The 21426-nt window shown below is 39.5% G+C and overlaps 1 protein-coding gene across 1 annotated transcript in view; it reads right to left on the bottom strand.

The window, feature by feature from the left end:
- Nucleotides 1-2831: 2831 nt before the first annotated feature.
- The window catches only part of CACNA2D3 (calcium voltage-gated channel auxiliary subunit alpha2delta 3), a 794881-nt gene continuing 776286 nt past the window's right edge, over nucleotides 2832-21426 (bottom strand). The window contains exons 36-38 of the mRNA XM_060109938.1: nucleotides 9010-9122; nucleotides 8707-8789; nucleotides 2832-2924 (exon numbers count right to left, since the gene is read on the bottom strand). Coding sequence (XP_059965921.1) covers nucleotides 2832-2924; nucleotides 8707-8789; nucleotides 9010-9122 — 289 coding nt within the window. The remainder of the gene's footprint in view (nucleotides 2925-8706; nucleotides 8790-9009; nucleotides 9123-21426) is intronic.

The following is a 21426-nucleotide window of genomic DNA, read 5'->3' as shown; positions in this document are numbered from 1 at the left end:
GCTATCCAGAAGGTCTGTGGCATCTATTTGTAAAGACAAAAGTTTATCGATTGTTAAAGGATTAGAGCAGGGTTTCTCAACTTTAGCTCTATTGAAATGCTCGGCTAAATAATTCTTTGTTGTGTGGTCTGTCCCGGGATTTGGAGGATGTTTAACAGCATCCCTGGCCTCTACCCACTAGGTGCCAGTAGCACCTCCTCTTGTCTCATATTGTGACAACGAAAAAATGTTTCCAGATATTGCCAAATGTTCCCAAGTGGGCAAAGTTGCCCAGGATTTGTAATCACTGGATTAGGGGAAATGATGCCTGCAAAGTCCCCAGCAGGAATTACAGCTGCTACAAGCTGGATATATAAGACAAAGTCACATGAGTAGAAATACCCACAACAGGCTCCCCAGCATATATGTGCCAATTAGAGGCATCTTCACAAAACTCCCAAATGGCAGACACTGCAAATGGCCCTCAAGGGTCTTCTAAATTATTACGATCTCTAATATTGCTAGTAATAAAACTGTGCTCTTCTGCCTATGATTTTAATATTTTACTAAGCTATACAGTTTCTTATAACAAGAGAAGTATTATCTCCTGTAGTGCTATACTGCTCATAATTTGAATAATAATGCTACATTTCCTTATTTTAAAACCACTTCAGACATTAAATAGTAGTTTTTACCACTGCCATTACTATTTATTTTAGTGTCCTATGTCATCTTAATCTAATGAATATATAGCATATGGAGTTGCCCTGTTGTTAATTTTAGGACAGATAAAGGTATCACACCATTATTCTTGTCTATGCTATGTTTTATTAATCTACCTTCAATAAATATTGCAATTGTTCTATATTTTTATGAATTTTCACATATACGAAAGCTTTCTACATTTTAGGAAAAATATTGCTAGATTGTTACACTATGATTAGCTCTATTCTGAATCTGTTACCAATTATATTAAATGTTAAAGCTTATAATTTTCATAACTAATTGTGCCATATAACTCTATGTTAAACTGTATTACTTTATAGTTTATCTTAATTATAAGCAGCAAACCAAACATTTTAATAAAATGTTCTGTGATAGGATATCTTTGGATAGGACTGGCATCAATCATTAATACTGCAAATAGAAGTCTTCAAAAATTAGCAATGGCAGGATAATAGAGAATATGGTATTACTCCTTGCTCTCGGCAGTAACGCGGATACTCCCACATGGCACTATACCACAGGGGTATGTATACACAGTCACCCCCTACGTTGGTAGCACAGCTCTTACTACTACTGTCTCTTGCTTACTTGCTTAAATGTTTATTGAGGGTCTGCTCTGAGCCGGACACTCTACTCTTCTCTCCTTGGAGATGAGAATACAGCAGTGAGAAAATTAAAAAAACAGCAAACAAAATCCTTGCCTTCTTGGTGTTTATATTCACCTGGGGAGAGACAAACAATAAACAAATCCAATGGTGATAACTGCTATGGTGGAATATCAAGCAGGGAAGAGAGAAGGGTGGAGGGGTGTGGAAGTTACAACTGTAAACAAGGAGGTCAGCGTGGACTGCCAAAGAAGGAAGGACCTGAAGCAGGTAAGGGAGGAAGGCATGCAGATATCTGGGGGAAAGAGTATCTCACAAAGAAGGAATAGCAAGTGAAAAGGCCCTGAGGCAGGTGCCCACTTAGCATGCTTGAGGAGCAGGAAGACCTTGTGGGTTGGAGGAATAGTAATTTAAAGAAGTATAACAATGTAGTATTGTTATTCCTATAAATGCTGGAATCATTTTAGGATAAAGTAGTATAACGTCAGTTTTTCTAAAATATCAACAGGATAATGTGGCTTTTTTCTTTTAAAGAGTTTAAGTTGATTTCTCTACATGACTTTTAGATGTCTGTCCTCTAAAGAAAGGCATTCTCGTTTCTACCTAGGCATAGAAATTATTCCTCTTGGAATGGTTATTTGGTAATCATGATCCAATGGACACTGTTTCCTTTGGTTCAGAAATTTAGAAGTGCTTACAGGTCTGGGTAGTTTCATATTCTGTTATATATAAGACCAAATTTCATCTCTTGTTTATGGGGAAAGCCAGAAGCCATATTCTCAAGCAATAAGGTTAAGAGTCATTTGTAGTCATTGTTCTTTTCCTCCTTCAAGTCTCCTCAGAACGAATTCCTAGGATTTATGACTATTTCTGTTCCCAAATAGTTCAACACTTTAATATTATGGAAGCTTGTGTTCTCATCCAAATTATGATTTCTACTGAAGTTTTGTTCAACAAAATTCAGAGCTCTGTGTAATAAATTCTTCTGATGTAGATGATATTTTGATTTACTTCTGTAAATATTTTTATAACTGAGAGTGGAGCATCTAAACAGTTGTTAAATACTTGTCTAGAATCTGCTTTAGAGTAAAGTCTCTGCCAACAACCATCCTTTCTTGCCGTCTGGAATGGGTGACTTTTTCATGTACTTTCCATTCTGTATTCTCAGCAGTAAAATGATAATAAAACCCAAACCAGGAGATTATGATTTTAATATACTTTATTTAAAAAGTACACAGTTTTAAATTGGTTTCAATGGGTTTCAAGCAGAAGGGACACTGCCCACTTGCAGTCCCGTTTCTGATGAAGGATGATAATAATGTAGCAAACTCACATTTGCATGACTGGCAAAGTAAAAAGATAACTTTTTTGTCAACATATCTCTAAGAGTTTATATCACGCACAGTTTAATATCATGAGATGCTGATGGTTGGACTACATTTCATGTCTCCTATGTCGCACCATATTTTGGCTCACAGTTTATCCATACTTTAGCATGCCAAGAGAACATCTCCATCAGTGTCACCTTGAGAAGAGCATCAAAAGCAGAGGGAGCAGGATAAGGACCATCTTGGCCTGGAGATTCGGCGCACCCCCACACTCCCTCGCATTCTCCTACAGGGAAAGGCAGGGTTGGTTAGAGCCGAGGTGGATCCCAAGATGCCTTAAACTTCCCAAGGTATGTGGAGTCCCCAGATCCCTCCCTGCTCTCCAGTGTATGAACAAAATCATTTGGAGCCTAGATAATGCCAGGAAATGGACTTGTCTACATTTCATCATGTTAGTAATGAGAATCTCTGATTTCACTTGTCAATGCACAACGTATTCAAAATGACTCTTTGTATACTATTATGCAGAACATTCAAGAGGCAAAGGGCTGTTGGTAGAGAAGTCTCTTGTGATTATTTTATAAAAGCAAAATACTGACCTTCTTAGTAAAAGATCACATCTCAGGGGGCTGATCATTTCAGATACTTGGCTATGGAAGGTTTTGTGTGTGTCTTCCTTTTAATTTGGGGGAAGGGAGGCTCTGTTTTACAAAACTCAAATCATATTATTTATTCCTTTCTGTACCGTGATTTTTATCCACTAATTGATGGAAATTTCTCTATCTCCATTATTCTAGGTCTATTTTATTCAGTTCTTTTTTTTTCTTATTGATGGTTATTCATCTTCTCATCTGTTCTCTACTGCTACAAAGAGTGCTGAATATAGGTCCTTACCAAACAATGATACTTGCTCCTGCCCTGGCCTTAGGTAAAGATGCCCAGGAGTGACAGTGCAGAGCTAAAGGGTATTTTTGCTTTTGATGGCTATTGCTAGATATTTCATTGGTACCTGTATTTTCTGATCACCCAGTAAATTGTATCTTTCATGTCCTCGGTTTATTTTTATATGCAGTTGTTTGACTTATCAATTTAAAGAGCTCTTTATGCTTTGATTTATAAACATTTTTTCAAGTTCTATAAATTGGATACTGACTTAGTTATGTTTTTCTATCAAAAAGTTATAATTTTTATATAGTTAAATAGATCTGTTTTTCTTCTATAACTCTGATCTTGGATAAGAAGGTCTCTCCAATCCCTAGAATTTCTTTTTTATTTATTTATTTTAAAAATTTTATTGAAGTATAATTGATTTACAATGTTGTGTAAATTTCTGTTGTACAGCAAAATGATTCAGATACATATATATTATATATAATATATATATTTTTTCATTTTCTTTTCCTTTATGGTTCATCTCAGTATATTGAATATAGCTCCCTGTGCTATACAGTAGGACCTTGTTATTTATCCATTCTAGACCATAATTGTTTGCATCTGTTAATCCCAAACTCCCAATCCTTCCCCCACACCCTTAGCAACCACAAGTCTGTTCTCTATATCTGTGAGTCTGTTTCCGTTTCATAGATATGTTCATTTGTGTCGTATTTTAGACTCCACTTATACTTGATAGATTCCACATATAAATGATATCATATGGTATTTGTCTTTCTCTGTCTGATTTACTTTGCTTAGTATGATAATCTCTGGGTTCATCCATGTTGCAGCAAATGGCATTATTTCATTCTTTTTTATGGCTGAGTAATATTCCATTATATATAAACACCACATTGTCTTTATCCATTCATCTGCTGATGGACATTTAGGTTAGTTCTATGTCTTGGCTATTGTAAATAGTGCTGCTATGAACATAGGGTTGCATGTATCTTTTTGAATTATAGCTTTACCTGGATATATGCCCAGGAGTGAGATTGCTGGATCATATGGCAACTCTACTTTTACTTTTATCAGGAACCTCCGTACTGTTTTCCATGTGGCTGCACCAATTTACATTCCCACCAACAATGTAGGAGGGTTCCCTTTTCTCCACACCCCCTCCAGCATTTGTTATTCGTAGACTTTTTGATGGTGGCCATTCTGACTGGTGTGAGGTGGTACCTCATTGTAGTTTTGATTTGCATTTCTCTAATAATTAGTGACGATGAGCATCTTTTCATGTGCCTATTGGCCCATCTGTACTTCTTCTTTGGAGAAATGTCTATTTAGGTTTTCTGCCCATTTTTCAATTGTGCTGTTTGATTCTTGTTATTGAGTTGTATGAGTTGTTTGTATATTTTGGAAATTAAGCCCTTTCAGTTGCATCATTTGCAAATATCTTCTCCCAACCTGTAGGATGCCCGTTTGCTTTGTTTATGGTTTCCTTTGCTGTATAAAAGCTTATAAGTCTGATTAGGTCCCATTTTTTTTTCAAACATCTTTATTGGAGTATAATTGCTTTACAAGCGTATTTTAGTTTCTGCTGTATAACAAAGTGAATCAGCTCTATGTATACATGTATCCCCATATCCCCTCCCTCTTGTGTTTCCCTCCCACCTTCCTTATCCCAACCCTCTAGGTGGTCACAAAGCACCAAGCTGATCTCCCTGTGCCACGCAGCTGCTTCCCACTAGTTATCTAGTTTACATTTGGTAGTGTATATATGTCCATGCCACTCTCTCACTTCTTCCCAGCTTACCCTTCCCCCTCCCCGTGTCCTCAAGTCCATTCTCTATGTCTGCATCTTTATTCCTGTCCTGCCCCTAGGTTCTTCGGAACCTTTTTTCTTTTTTTTTTTAGATTCCATATATATGTATTAGCATACAGTATTTGTTTATCTTGCTTTTATTTCTATTGCCTTGGGAGACTGACCTAAGAAAACACTAGTACAATTTATGTCAGAGAATGTCTTACTTATGTTCTCTTCTAGGAGTTTTATGGTGTCATGTCTTGTATTTAAGTCTCTAAGGCATTTTGAATTTATTTTTGTGTATGGTGTGAGGGTGTGTTCTAACTTCATTGATTTGCATGTGACTGTCCAGCTTTCCCAACACCATTTGCTGAAGAGACTGTCTTTTCCCCATTGTATATTCTTGTCTCCTTTCTTGAAGATTAACTGACCACAGGTGTGTGGGTTTATTTCTTGGATCTCTATTCTGTTCCACTGATCCATATGTCTGTTTCTGTGTCAGTACCATGCTGTTTTTTTTTTTTTTTTTTTTTTTTTGCGGTATGCGGGCCTCTCACTGTCGTGGCCTCCCCCGTTGCGGAGCACAGGCTCCGGACGCGCAGGCTCCGGACGCGCAGGCTCCGGACGCGCAGGCTCAGTGGCCATGGCTCACGGGCCCAGCCGCTCCGCGGCATATGGGATCCTCCCAGACCGGGGCACGAACCCGTATCCCCTGCATCGGCAGGCGGACTCTCAACCACTTGCGCCACCAGGGAGGCCCTACCATGCTGTTTTGATTACTGTAGCTTTGTAGTATTGTCTGAAGCCTGAGAGGGTTATGCCTCCTGCTTTGTCCTTTTGTCTCAGAATGGCTTTGGTGATTCTGGGTCTTTTATGTTTCCATATAAGTTTTAGGATTATTTGTTCTAGTTCTGTGAAAAATGTCATGGGTAATTTGATAGGGATCACATGAAATCTGTAGATTGCTTTGGGTGATATGGCCATTTTAACAACTTTAATTCTTCCAATCCAATAGCATGAGACCAATCCCTAGAATTTCTTATGAGACCATCATTTACCATGCAAGTCCATTCTATACCCTCCCCTTTGAATTGAACCTTTGTCATACATAAGAATTACTATTCTGGGGCTTCCCTGGTGGCACAGTGGTTGAGAGTCCGCCTGCCGATGCAGGGGACACGGGTTCATGCCCCGGCCTGGGAAGATCCCACATGCCGCGGAGCGGCTGGGCCCGTGAGCCATGGCCGCTGAGCCTGTGCTCTGCAACGGGAGAGGCCACAACAGTGAGAGGTCCACGTACCACAAAAAAAAAAAAAAAAAAGGGGCTTCCCTGGTGGCGCAGTGGTTGAGAGTCCGCCTGCCGATGCAGGGGACACGGGTTCGTGCCCCGATCCCGGAAGATCCCACATGCCGCGGAGCGGCTGGGCCCGTGAGCCATGGCCACGGAGCCTGTGTGTCCGGAGCCTGTGCTCCACAACGGGAGAGGCCACAGCAGTGAGAGGCCCGCGTACAGCAAAAAAAAAAAAAAAAAAAAAGAATTACTATTCTGTTCCACTGACCTCATCTCAGTGGGTCTAGAAACTTAAAGAAAAAAAATACTGATTTTGTTTTTAGTGTTTATCATGTATCTAGTTACCAAAGCAAATTATCTTATTAACTGGAGAAGATTTTTACTCTAGTGACTTTAGTGCTATGTATGCAGTTCTGGTTTTAGTTGAAGTGGTATTATTGCTTTTGGACTATTGTTCATATTTCTATTTTACATAGAGCTTTTATTAGAGGTGATCACTCAATTTTATCAAAGGCCTTTTCAACTTATGTTGTTATTGAACTCTCCCTCGAATATAGAAGGAAACATTCTCAATAAATTCCAAATTCTTTTTAGTACTATACTGACTTTAAAATATTTTCTAGGACTTGGATAGTTTAAATAACATTAAAATTATTTGCTATTTACAGGTAAGATTAACACTCAGCTGGCTCTGGTGGCATTTTAAAAAATGAATATCTTCCCAGTCTCCCTAGAGTAATTGGTCTAGGCAAGTTTTCTATTTTTCAAGGTGGGGGATGGACTTAATTTTTTTTTTTTTTTTTTTTTTTTGCGGTATGCGGGCCTCTCACTGTTGTGGCCTCTCCCATTGCAGAGCACAGGCTCCAGACGCGCAGGCTCAGCAGCCATGGCCCACGGGCCTAGCCGCTCCGCGGCACGCGGGATCCTCTGAGACCGGGGCACAAACCCATGTCCCCTGCATTGGCAGGCGGACTCTCAACCGCTGCGCCACCAGGGAAGCCCCTTGGACTTAATTTTTTTTTTTTTTCTTTTTGCGGTATGCGGGCCTCTCACTGTTGTGGCCTCTCCCGTTGCGGAGCACAGGCTCCGGATGCGCAGGCCCAGAGGCCATGGCTCACGGGCCCAGCCGCTCCGCGGCATATGGGATCCTCCCAGACCGGGGCACGAACCCGTATCCCCTGCATCGGCAGGCGGACTCTCAACCACTGCGCCACCAGGGAGGCCCTAATTTTTAAATTGTAACTTTTCTTGCCATATTTAATTTTTTTTGCCTACAACATTGAAGGACATAATTCACCTACATCAGTGATAAGTTTACCTTTCTTAGTACTAGGTTTAATTTTTCTCTGATCGTCGCTTTTGGTGTAAATGTAGTGCCTTTAGAGTTGTGACGTCGTGTGTTTAGGGGAGTTTAAAGGCTTATCATTCCACATTTATATATTGTGACTCTTTTTTTTTTTTTTTGTGGTACGCGGGCCTCTCACTGTTGTGGCCTCTCCCGTTGCGGAGCACAGGCTCCGGACACGCAGGCTCAGCGGCCATGGCTCATGGGCCCAGCCACTCCACGGCATGTGGGATCTTCCCAGACCGGGGCACGAACCCGTGTCCCCTGCATCGGCAGGCGGACTCTCAACCACTGCACCACCAGGGAAGGCCATGTGAGTCTTGATCTGACATTAGTATTGCCACTTTTGCTTTACATGAATATCTTATAAATAAAAGGTTGTCTAAAAGTAAGCAGGAAAATAATTTTAATTACAATTTGAAAGGAGTAAAACAAGATGGTAAAAGCCACTTTATGTGTATTAGTGGAAAGTGGTAAAATTATAGCACATTTGTAATAGGGAAGATAGTAAAGAGGCTTTTAAAAAATATACATGGATGTAATAAGATAAGACTATTAAGCACAGACTAAGTAAGAAGGCATTGAGAGGCTGAAAGTAGAGTACCATTAGCCTTCCTGTATATTCTTCTTTGGTTTGTCTGAAAGGGACTGCTTTCTCAAGAGTAAATTTTGAGCTATAGTTCTTTGACTACTGTGAGATTCTCATGGCGAATCTGATGGGAAAAGAGTAGGAAGTGTTCTCAGATTACCTCAGGATGGAAGCCATGACAAGATTCCGGACGCCTTCTGATCTTCTGAGCCTTTAAACGTTCACACTTAAGGGATTCGTTATGTTGACTGTTGTTAAGGCATATTTCCAAGATGCTCCTTTTCCTTACTCTGAATTTCAGAGCTCAAAACTTGGCACTAAACTCCCTTAACAACTTCTCTCTCTCTAATCGTGGAAAGGATATCATCTCCTCCTCTCTAAGATTTCTCCCCTAGGTTTCCTTACTGTCGATCCCCCTTACCAGCTTCATCAGTAGTGGCTGGACCTATACACAAAAGGATATACCTGATTTCAATGGGTGCCATGGTGATGGGGGCCACAGACTCACAGAGGCAGCTACTGTCCACCACCACCATGAACAGATTGCTGCTTGGGATTTGCTGGATGACAAAGGACCTGTTGGAACAAGAGGCAGAGAGACAGTGAGTGGTCATTTACCATCCCTCAACTTAATAGCCATGAGGAAAACTTTCCCTGGGGTGGGGGAACTAGTAATATTTTGGAAAACAGGTTTCAGAGACTGCTTTACTAGTCAAGTTGCCTCCTTCCCCAAGGCTCTTCACTTACAAATATGAAGTTTCACTAAGAAGACAGTAGCCTATAACCTACGTCTATGTCCATATATAGCTCATAAAACTCACCTTGGAAAGACTGGATTTTTATGTGTATGAAACAGGAGAGTCAGAGTTGGCTAAATCACCTCAGTTTCCAAGGTCTAAGAGGTTAAGCTTTTCCAAGACTCATTTTCTTCTCCCAGGGCCTAAACATCACCCCAAGTTGCATCTGATGTTCTTTGAGGACATCAGATGCAACTGATCAGATGCAACCTTCTCCCTCCGACAAGGATAGACTGAAGTTATGTCATATTAATGATAAAAGATGAAGTGAACTTCCTAGACCTTTCCCTGAACCACTTTGCACAGTGTCTGCCCATAATAGAGGTATTTTTTGGATGAAATTAATGCTAGTTGTTTAAGGAGATCCATCCTTCTCAGAGACCAAGTTAAGCTGGTACTAAGGCCATATGGCACTTCTGACATTCTGGGTTTATCTGTACAGCTAGTCCAACATAAGTAAGCCTAATGACACCTCTTTCTCACCTTACCCAATACAATGAAATGACAAAGTAATGTCACCATAAAAATACTCCTTGAACCAGAAATACCAGTGACTCTTTGGAGGAACAAATGAGACAACAAATCCCGTATTCTTCTAGAGCCAACAGATTAGCTAAATATTTAGCCCCAGGCCCAGAATCCCTGTCACATAAATTTTTCATGATATTTTACCAAATTCAGTTTAGTCAGATGAACTAGACTATAGCATTAAAAAATGGTCAATTTCTCTGTAAGTTATCCTCATTCATCTTTCTCTCAAAAAATTTGTTCTGTTCTCTAGAGTGTATCTAGTAGAAGAAGATATGACATGAATTTTTATGACCATAGTATACAAACTGATAGAAATACCAAAATGGTATGATGAATGCGTGACTTGTTTAAAATATAGAGCAAAAACTCTTCAGATCTAAGCAATAACAGAATATAAGTTATTTTCAAACGCAGGGAACTGCAGCACATTCCAAAGAGCAGAAAGCATCAATTACATGTTCTTCTTTTACATTCGGGTAAAATTAGAAATTAATAGCAAAAAGATATAAGCAGCAGAAATTAAAGGTTAAAAACACATCCAATTAATCCTTGAGAATTTGAGAGCAGCCCGGACTCAAATCTGTGCAGATTTGAGTCTGGACTGCTTAAATATTTCTACTGGGAAAAAATTTTGCAAATAAATGAACTGTGTTTTTGAATCAAGAAACTGGAAAAATAAGAACATAAACCTGCACCTGTGCCCTATACTTATTCTCCCCTGTGGTACACTGGGCTGAGAATTGATGCCCCTCCCCAAAGCCCAGCCTTCTGCAAGGATATGACTGATGGAAGAGGAGAGAGGTGATCATTGCACAAATAGTTTCTCTTGTCTACTAGCCATTTTCTTCAGCTTACACAAAACTCTCCCTTAACTTTACCTTCACCTACCACCCTGTTTCCCTGTCCTCATTTATAGTATAACGCCTAAAAATAATTATACACAATCCCTCTCTCTCTCCTCTCTCTCTCTCTACTTCCTCACTTCTCTCCTTTCACAAATCTACTCCAATAAGGCTGTAGTCCTTACCACACCCTTGGATCGGTTCTTGTCAAGGACACCAACGACCTCACTGTCTTTCTTCTCAATCTCCTTTGCCTCCACTTCCTCCTTCCCTGCTCACTGTCTGTCCCTCACAAAAAACTGTGGTTTCCATGGGAGGAAGGCCACATGTGTCTGCCCCTGGTTATCTTTTATCCCCAGCAGCCAGAGTTATGCCTGGGACAGAGCAGATGCTCAGTAAACATTCACTGAATCAATGACAGAATGAACTTATAAAGATAAAAGGAGAAGAATAAGATGCAGATGAAAACGTGAAGATAACTAAAAGAATCAAACTCTGGCTTAAAAGAACAAGGACATAAGTCCACTTCTGGCACTCCTGATCAAGAAAAAGAAGTCACAAAGTTACATTAAAACCCAAAAGATACAGAGGCATTTTAAACATTTTAAGTGAGTATTACGTATATCATTACAAACAATTTGAAAACTTAGAGCAAACACACTTTGGGGGATAAAGTATAAATTATCAACATTTGGCCAAGCTATAAAAAACACCAGCAAACCAACTGCATGAAAAAAACCTGAAATGCACATTGAGAATCTAACCCCAAGTGAATACTACCAAGTCACCCAAAGAACAGATATCACTGTGTTCATAGAAAATCCGTGTGAGCCCACTGACCAAGTGTTAGAACCAAGAAAAGAACTAAGCAAGCTGCCCAGTTACATAATCAGCATATAAAACCACAGCCTTTCCCTGACACTGGCAATAACCAATGAAAATATATTTATGAAATAAAGAACCATTGATATTGTCAATAACTACTATGAAATGCCCAAGGATAAACCTAGTAAAAGACATTTCTTTATGAAGAAAATGATCAAAATTTACTGAACATAAAAGAAAAAAAAAACCCTAAGAAATCCACAGTGGTTGTGGAAGGGAACAGTTATATATTAAAGGTGTCATTTCTCCTTCAATTAACGTTTTTTTTTTTTTTTTTTTTTTTTTTGCGGTATGTGGGCCTCTCACTGCTGTGGCCTCTCCCGTTGTGGAGCACAGGCTCCGGACGCGCAGGCTCAGCAGCCATGGCTCACGGGCCCAGCTGCTCCGCGGCATGTGGGATCCTCCCAGACCGGGGCACGAACCCGTGTCCCCTGTCGGCAGGCGGACTCCCAACCACTGCGCCACCAGGGAAGCCCCAATTAACCTTTTAATTCAAAGTAATCTCAATAAAAATCCCAACAGGAATTTTGATGGAATTTGAGGTGATGATCCTAAGATTCATTCATAAGATTAAATATAAAGAACAGTCTGGACAATTATAAAGTTGAGTTTTATAAAAAAAAAAGAGAGAGAGAGAGAGAAGGGAAGATGTTTGCCCCTAATCAGTATCAAAACCCATGAGATAATTTACAGAAGAGGAAACACAGATAGACAACTGATATGTAAAAGGGGTTCAATCTCACTACAAATTAGGTAAATATAAATTAAAATGAAATTAAAATAATGAAATGCATTTTTCACCAGCAGAATGGCAAAATTTTAAGTCTATGGTAGTATCAAATGATGGAGAGTCTGAAGAAGTGAATATTATTCTACACTGCTGGTGGGAAAGTGAATTTTACAGCCCCTAAGAGAACAATTCATTATTGTTACAGTGAAAAATCATTTAGATCCTATTTTTCCAGTAGTTTTACTTCTCAGTAAGAGGAACTATTGTTCAAGAACCCAAGAAGACATACATAAAGATGATCTTGGTAACATTGTTCATTGAGAGGAGGAAAAAACAAAACCCACCTGAAAGTCCATCAACAGAGGAATGATTAAATAAGCAACAGTGTGTCTGTTCTATGGTCTACTTGGCACCAGATAAAAGGGTAAAAGGTGTCCATTTACCATCATGAAAGATTACCCAAAACATAATAAGTGGGAAAATAACTGTTGCAAAACTATACATAAAGTATAAATATTTAAGAATATTTAGAAATACTCATCTAAGAGTATTTGATTCTGCTACAGAGAACAAGGAAAATAAATGGGATGGATAAGACTTATCTGTTATGTTAGGAATAGATAGTATCAGTAAGTGATCCATGACTCATGTTAACATAGAAGGAATAAGTGAACAAGTGGAGCACATGTGGGCAGAACACAAAAAAGGACAGAACATATGAAGTGTCTTCATAGTGACAAAAAGGAATGAAAGGACCAAGTGAAATTAAGTATTTACAAGGCACAGATCATGTCATCTCCAGATTGACAGCTGTCACCTATATCCTCCTTAAGTCAACCCAATGGCAACTCCCATGCTCTGCCTGAGACATGCAGATAAAAGTCATGGCTGCTCAACAGATTAGAGGCAATTTGCAAACTTGACTTTCCATCTCTCCAATAAAGCAAGTATGTATTGGCTCCAGGCACCTTCTGTCTACTGAGCCCCCACCCCTACCCTCAAGTCTGGTCCTCCTACCACATCATCAGTGAGAGAGAGAGCAAGGGAGGAGGGGATGGAGAGGAGGGAACAGGATGGCAGTGGTGGACAAGAGGCGAATACTGGGAATAATTGTCCGGGGAAACTTAATCTGTAACATTGGAGTTCTTTACAAGGCGAATGTGTACGTGTATTCTTAAAACATTTATAAAATGGAATGTTATGCTAGGGGCAAAGAGTATTGATTTTCTCATTTCACAAAAGAGAAAACTGGGACTCGGAGAACATACAGACAATAAGACATAATTGTGCCCATATCAGAGATTGGGAAACAAGAGATTAACTGATTTCCTAGAGTAACAGGGGCAGAGCTGCCAGCCTCTGGAGCCCAGGCCTATTATGGGGCTGCTACCTTAGGCAGCCGACTTTCTGTCTTGTACTGGAGTTACTAGTACTCAAGCTCCTCGAGGGCAGATCTAGTGATCACTTGATATGAATGGTTAATGACAACCAGTGCAAGATATTATTCGTTTTAACACATTTACCCTCCAAGGTGAAGGCTCCCCAAGTGTTCTCATGAAGCCCCACAGCAAACTCCCCCCCTTTTACCCCCAGTCCTAGGAGATGGAAATCTCTGCAGGCAGCTATTACTACAGTGGAGGAAAACACCCCCCCACCAAGGATTTGCCAGCGGAAAGATTAACTGCTTTTCCATATTTTAAAGACTTACTGTCTGCTTATTAACATGTTTTTTTGGAGGGGTCTGGCCAATGTTAGCTGTACATTTATGTGCACAATGTGTATTTATGGCCCAGGGTGCAGGGTTGAACTTCATAAAACACACCTCCATCCAGCTGGGCCCAGCAGCCAGACTGACATCGCTGTGTAGAGGGACCATGGCCTGTGGGGTTGGCCTGGGGGCCAAACAAGGCAGAAGGGAAATGCCTCAACAGAGAATCACAGCAGCCATTTCTAAGCAGGGATAGGTTAAAATGCATGAAATAAATTAGGTCCTCAAGGGAAACAAAGTAGGGAAGAGGGAAGCAATTTTGATCTGTCCATTGCCGGAACTGAAATAACCCAGTCCTCCCTTTCCTATTCACAACAGACTGAGAAAGAACTAGAGGAAAAAAGATGATGCAATCTGAAGACAGCCTCCCTTGACAAGAGGGACTATCTGCTGAGGGGGCTTTGCTACCCAGATGAGGAAGGCGGCCACACTGCTCCCCTAATGCTGCCTGGACAAGTGTGTGTGGTGGGGGGAACCCATGGCTAAGATTCCCCGAGGACCCCAGGGTGAACATTTGGAGAACTTGGTTGGCTTGTTTTCATTAATTGGGTACAAAACTATGGCTCAAAAAATAATCAGGCAGGACAGAATCTTAAAATATTTTAGTCTTTCACTTTTTATAGATTTTCAACCTTTACAAATTGTCCATATTTTTTCTAAAGATAATATAAAAGACAATGAGTAAATCACAGGGAACCAATTTGAATTTGGCAGATTGTGTTCTAGGTTGTACTACTCTCCAGATGGACTGGGTATGTGGATCTCCAAAGGACCCTATTCTCTTTGGAGGTGGGGAGATGCCTGTCTTCCCCCAATGTGCCCCAAAATGCCCTACAGTGACCCAGGCCCATAAGTTGTGGAGAGCAAACATTTGGTGATGGACTGCTTAAATTTAAACTGGAAATTAAATATTGAGGCCATGTTCTAATCCATAGTTGTGGTACCCTGTGGCATGGGGGAGGTAAAAAGGGAACACTAGCACCTACTCATGGCTCAGTTTAAACAAGGTGAAAGAATGAACAGCAGGGCCTCCCCTGCTCACCCCCAGAAGTGTCAGGCCCAGGAAATTTCACAGGTGAATCATGTTAGCATGTCAAGGTACAAGTAGTTCTAAAACATTTAAGCTGCTTCAGAGCACAGGGAATGAAGGAAATACTTCAGATTTCTTTTATCAAGGACCTTGATATAAAACCTGACCAACATTATACAAAAAGAAAGAAAGAAAAAAAGAAAGAGAGAAAGAGAGAAAGAGAGAAAGAGAGAGAGAGAGAGAGAGAGAGAGAGAGAGAGAGAGAAAGAGAAAGAGGGAGGGAGGGAGGGAGGGAGGAAGGGAGGGAGGAAAGAAGAGCTACGGAATAATCTCTTTTTGTGAATATTGATGCAAAGATCTTAAACGAAATGCAGCAAATAGACTTCAGTAGGACATTGAAATACAGCATGCAGCAGTGAGGATTAACCTAGGAATGCAAATGAACAAGCTTGAGTTGTCTCAGCTTAATAGAGATAGAAACATGAAACAATTTTTTTTTTTTTTTTTTTTTGGCCCTGTGGAGCAGCTTGTGGGATCCTAGTTCCCTGACCAGGGATGGAACCCGGGCCCTCGGCAGGGAAAGTGCAGAGTCCTAACCACTGGACCACCAGGGAATTCCCAAAACAATTTTTTTAAGTCTCTATTTTCAACCCTACTGTATTGAATTCCTGCTTTCTCATCTCTAAATGATATCTTGTATAGATACCCTAACTTTCTGAAAACTTGAGGTTAATAAAATTAGTCCAATCTAGTTTAATACTTTAATTTCATATCTAGTTTGAAGCTCTACACTGTCATTCCTTCAATTTTTTAGCTTCTATTTTCTAGCTTCTTCAGTCATTTGGGGTGGGGAAAATGGAGCAGCAAAGAGGAAAGCATTTCCTACTCACCAGGCCATGGTGCAATCTCTCACCACAGCTTGTAACAGCTTGGCCTTTGGTGTCCTGTGTGTGGATCCAGCACCCAAATGTGGCTTTTTTGAGAGGTTACCGTGGATTCTCCTGAGAACTGAGAGCCCCTCAACGTGGCCCCAGCGTGACCACCCACACAGCTCTTGTCATCAGCATCTTGCCCACAGCCTCTTGCCCTTAGTGTGGACCTCTCCCGGAGAGCAACGCTCTTGTTGAGTTTCAGCAAGATGACAGCAATCTTCCATATTGTCTATCTGCCCCCCTGGGAAACAGGCATCTTTGCTGGCCCAGCCACAGGCCACTTCAGTGCTGCTCCTTCTCCAAGCCTAGCCTTCTCCCTCTAGATCTCTTTCCCTTGCTTGGATAGGACACATCAGCACACGTACCACCCAGCAGACATTTGGCCAGTGCTGGACCTCCCTTCTTTCAGATACCCCCAAAATATATTAGAGTCTTGGAGAATTCCCCACCACCCATCTGGATCCCAGCAGAAAAAAGTACCCCCTGGAGGAAAACGCCTCTTTCCATGAACCCTGATCTCTTCCTTGTTAGGCCCCTCATCAGTCTTCTTGTGGTAGATTAAAGGCGGGCCAGTTGTCAACCCTCAAATAAACTTGAAGGTGGGGGTCGGGGGGAGGGTTTCCAATTCTAAATCAGTGCCAGCTAAATGGCTGTTCTCTTTAGAACCTGTGGTGCTCAGGTCCTCAGTCTGGGGCTACAAGGAAAGCCTCACTTGACATCCTGTTGGCATTCTTCCAGTAAATCTATCGGTGTAAGAGACCCTATCCAGAGTTGGAGAAGAGCCAGTGCTGCGGGATCTGTCCAATAGATGCCTACAAGACATTTGACAAAAATCCCATCCCTGAAAACAAGTGATCAAATTACAATTGGAAAACTTCGGCATTAGGGAGTTGAGCCCTAGAAACCATCATCATGGCTCCCACCAGGTATTCCTCTGATAGCATGCCAGGAACCAGACTGGTACAGGCCTTTCCTGCTCCATTTCACTAGAATGGGAAATGTGTTGTGTTTTCACAGTTAAGAGCTGAGATCAAATGAGACGAGCATATTGTCTTTGTTATACTTATTTATTCAAAAATGTATATACAATGGACACATTATGACATTCCACTTGTGACTTGCTGATGGGAAGTGCACACAAAGAGCCCAAGTGATGCTTTGTCTGCAGGGCACAGTGTCCCACGGTGGTATTTATTATACTGCAGACAGAATGAGTCCAAAAGACCCATAATAATGACTTTCACTTATCCTCAGCCCCACCAAGGATTTGTTGAGATTTATGGTGCCAACACAGAGCTTAAAAACCACTTGGGCAGGAAGTTCTTTGGCATTATCAGCCCAAGGCAGGTGGCAAGGAAAGCTATTTTGTGTTTGAAATATTGGGGAAAGGGCCCCATAGAATGAAATGCAAAAAGAACCTAATTTTCTTTTCTCATCTCAGAAGAAGAAAATCTCAAAAGAGCTGACAACAAAAGATATTTTTAAAACTTAGCTGTTACTTTAGCTTTTCAGTCTTTTATTTATTCATTTATTTTTTTGGTACTAGAGTCTTCAGTAAATCCTCTTAATTATGACATGAACCATTTTCTTCTAATCCCTTAAGAAGAGTAAGGAATTTGTTAAATATTTTCACTAGAACTATTAGTGTCTTTTCTTATAAATAATGAGAATAAGAGCTAACATTTATGGAGTATTTACCTAGGGCCAAGCACTTTTCTAAGCACTTCCCCCTTTAATCTTCACACCAACTCAAAGAATTATCATCTTCATTTTAAGGATGAAAATATATATGCTTTGATAAGTTAAACAACTTTTCCAAATCCTAAAACCCACCAAATATCAAAGTAAAAAAACTCTATAAAACCAAAGCTATTTGACTCTAAGTCTTTCTTTTAGTGATTACACTTTAATCACCATCATTAAAGTCATCACCATCTACCACTTACTGAGCCCTTACCATAGCAGTCATTGTGTGAAGGTCTTTTACCTAAAACTGGTTTATTTCACAACTCGAGGAGGAAGGTCATATTATTCCCAAGTTATAGAAAAAGCACCTGAGATTTAGAGAATGTAAGTAATTTGGTCCCATCTTGGTTTAAGATAGCACAGGTAATAGGTATCAGAGCCAAGTTCTGGATTTAAGCTGTCAGACTTTACTCCTTCCATCTTACCCCATAAAAATCAAAATATCAGATGGAAAAGTGTTTGGGGCAAATTTCAGTGATAAACTGACACCAGAGAACCTATCCCTCGATTGGAGGGTTCAAATTGACATTACTTTGGATTCACAGTTATAATCTCCCACTTTCTAGCTTTACAATGTCTTCTACAATCTCCAAGTGAATTGTTGGGTTCATTTAGCAAAATAGAACAACATCATAATGAACCATCGGGAGGTCTAAACAGACTCAAAACTAAAAAGAATTCACTGGGGAGTTGAACATCTAATTTTAACTGGAAAAGTCACATTCTACCATCAATAATTTCTTTCTAAAAGGTTGGACATCTTGCATTATATGAAAAAGGCATTTTGTCTACCACACTTTGTTAAGAGCAAAAAACCAATTAGACTAAGTATAAGTTTTGCATAGAAAAAAAAAGCCTAGAAGGAAATATAGCACAATTTAAATACTTTTACTTATCCACAGTTTATAGATGAAGAAACTAGGTAACTTGCCTGAAGTTATTGAGCTAATAAGACATGGAGCTGGGATTCAGGTCCAGACTACTTGGCTTTAGAGTGTAAGCATGTAATTTCTCTGCCTCAGTTCTGAGTGGTGAGATTGCATGTGATTTTTACTTTATTCTTATATATTTCTCTACTGTTCAGTTTTCTACAATGAGTAGAAATTATATTTAATAGGAACCAGAACCATGGAAAAATAGCTTTCTATTTTTTAGACTATAGACATACATATGTAGAAAACTAAATCTCAGTGATCAGCATTTGCTTTACAATCTCAGTTGCTAACAGAAAAACTAAAATCATGTGAAATTCCTCCAAGATCATTAATTGAAAGAAAAAGGAAGTACCTCCTTAGTGGTTTTGCTGCCCTCTTCCATGTGACCAATTTGACTATATATCCTTGTGGTAAGTCCCCATCAGGAGCCCTCTCTGAGTTCCTCTATAATATCATCTTTAACTCTTCCTGATCTACAGTTGAAACTCAATATATTTTCACTGACTGAAATAAAGGCTGAACCCATGCTTTGTTACTTTGATGCTTTCTGAATAATATATCTTGTAGCTTTGAATCAATCTCCCAGGGAGAGAGTCAGACAAATCATGTAGTTTGGTATACTTTGAGATCTGACTTCTTAAACCAATGTTGCTAATAATTCCCACCACTATTAAATAGTTTCTTATCACAAAACAGCATAGTTATTCGTTTTGAAGAGTGTTAAGTACTGAGGTAGAGACCCAGAGCCATAGGGAAATTTCAAGAGAAACAGATGCATTCCAGAAACATTATATCTAAGGCAATGTTGTAGGTTTTAAAGATTAGTGTTCACACAGATTTTTGTGACTATTGGTGATATACTCCAACACAGAAGAAAAAAAGTGTCCCAGAACAAAAATGAAAACTATTTTCCCATATCCACATAGACAATATCAATGTGGAGTAGATATGAGGAATAAAATGAAGGAGGTGGGAATAGCAGTGGATACTGGAAAGTTGACTGGTTCAAAAGTCAGTGGAGTTGAATCAAGCTCCCAGTGTGAAATTAATAGGCAAACCACCTTGGGAATGAACCCATTCTCTCTCTCAGCCTTAGTTTTCCTACCTCAAAAGTGATTTCTAAGGTACCTCCCCAATCTAACATCATAAAGTACTTGGCTTTCACATCATTGTTTCCTCTGCACAAAACTCTAGGTTGATATAACAGACTTTGATTAGTTGTCACTATCATCTTCTCTTTTGTTCAGCTCCCTCCACTGCCAACCCTAAAGAGAATCATATTTTTCTTTAAAAAAAAATTTACTTATTTATTTGGTTGCACTGGGTCTTAGTTGTGGCAAGCGGGCTCCTTAGTTGTGGCACATGGGCTCCTTAGTTGCAGTAGGTGGGCTCCTTAGTTGCGGCTCAAGGGCTCCTTATTGTGGTATGAAAACTCTTTGTTGTGGCATGCATGTGGGATCTAGTTCCCTGACCAGGAACCGAACTCAGGCCCCCTGCATTGGGAGCGCAAAGTCTTAACCACTGCACCACCAGGGAAGTCCTGAAAATCATATTTTTCTTATTAAAAAAAAAAAGAGAGGTGTTTTGTTAAAATCCCCAAATTCTGAATGTTAAATTAACCTAGGGTGACACCTATAATTCTAACTGATGCAGAGAAATGCTATACATGATAAAGGTTAAAAGTTTTAATGAATAAATACTACATTCCAGGGCTAGGAGCAAAGATGAAAGAGACTAACCAATGAAAAACTAAAACCAAGCCACCCAAAAAGCATGGTGATCCACTGGTAATTTAAATGCAATGTACAATCAAGTTTATTCTCCAAAGGAAGATAACAAAATCCAGGGCATCTACAATGTACCATCCAAAATATTCAGTGTGAAAAAACTACTATACATGTGAAGAAATAATAAAATGTGACAAAACATACAGGAGAAAAATCAGTCACTAAAAAGAGAACAACATATGACTCAGATGTTAGAATTAGTAAATATGTAGATGAGAAAATATATTTATATGTTAATGAACCTAAAACCATGGATATATTGGTCAAAGGGATGAAAGAATTTCAGCAGAAATATGAAAACTGTATAAAATTACAAAATGCAAATCCTAAAACAGAAAGAATAAAGTACCTGAAATCTAAAATACAATGAATTTTAGTTGATAAAGAAGATGTGGTTCATATATTTTATATATATACATATACACATATATAATAGAATATTAATCAGCCATAAATATGAATGAAATATTGCCATTTGCAGCAACATGGATGGATGATGGACCTGGAGGGTATTATGCTTAGTGAAATAAGTCAGACAAAGGCAAATACTCTATGTCATCACTTACATGTGGAATCTAAAAAATAAAACAAATGAATTGAATTAATTTAACAAAACAAAACCAGACTCACAGATAGAAAGAACAAACTAGTGGTTACTGTGGGGAGAGAAAGGGGGAGGGGCAACATGGGGGTAGGGGGACTAAGAAGTACAAACTATTATATATAAAATAAGTAAGCAAAAAGGATATATTGTGCAGCACAGAGAATATAGCCAATGTTTTGTAACAACTTTAAATGAAGGATAATCTATAAAAATATTGAATCACTATGTTGTACACCTGAAACTAATATAATATTGTAAATTCATTATACTTGAATAAAAAATAAATAAAATAA

Source organism: Mesoplodon densirostris, chromosome 10 (assembly GCF_025265405.1).
Source record: "Mesoplodon densirostris isolate mMesDen1 chromosome 10, mMesDen1 primary haplotype, whole genome shotgun sequence".
Classification (NCBI taxonomy): Eukaryota; Metazoa; Chordata; class Mammalia; order Artiodactyla; family Ziphiidae; genus Mesoplodon; species Mesoplodon densirostris.
Note: the sequence above shows the minus strand (reverse complement) of the source record. Positions and strands in the feature narration are given on the sequence as shown.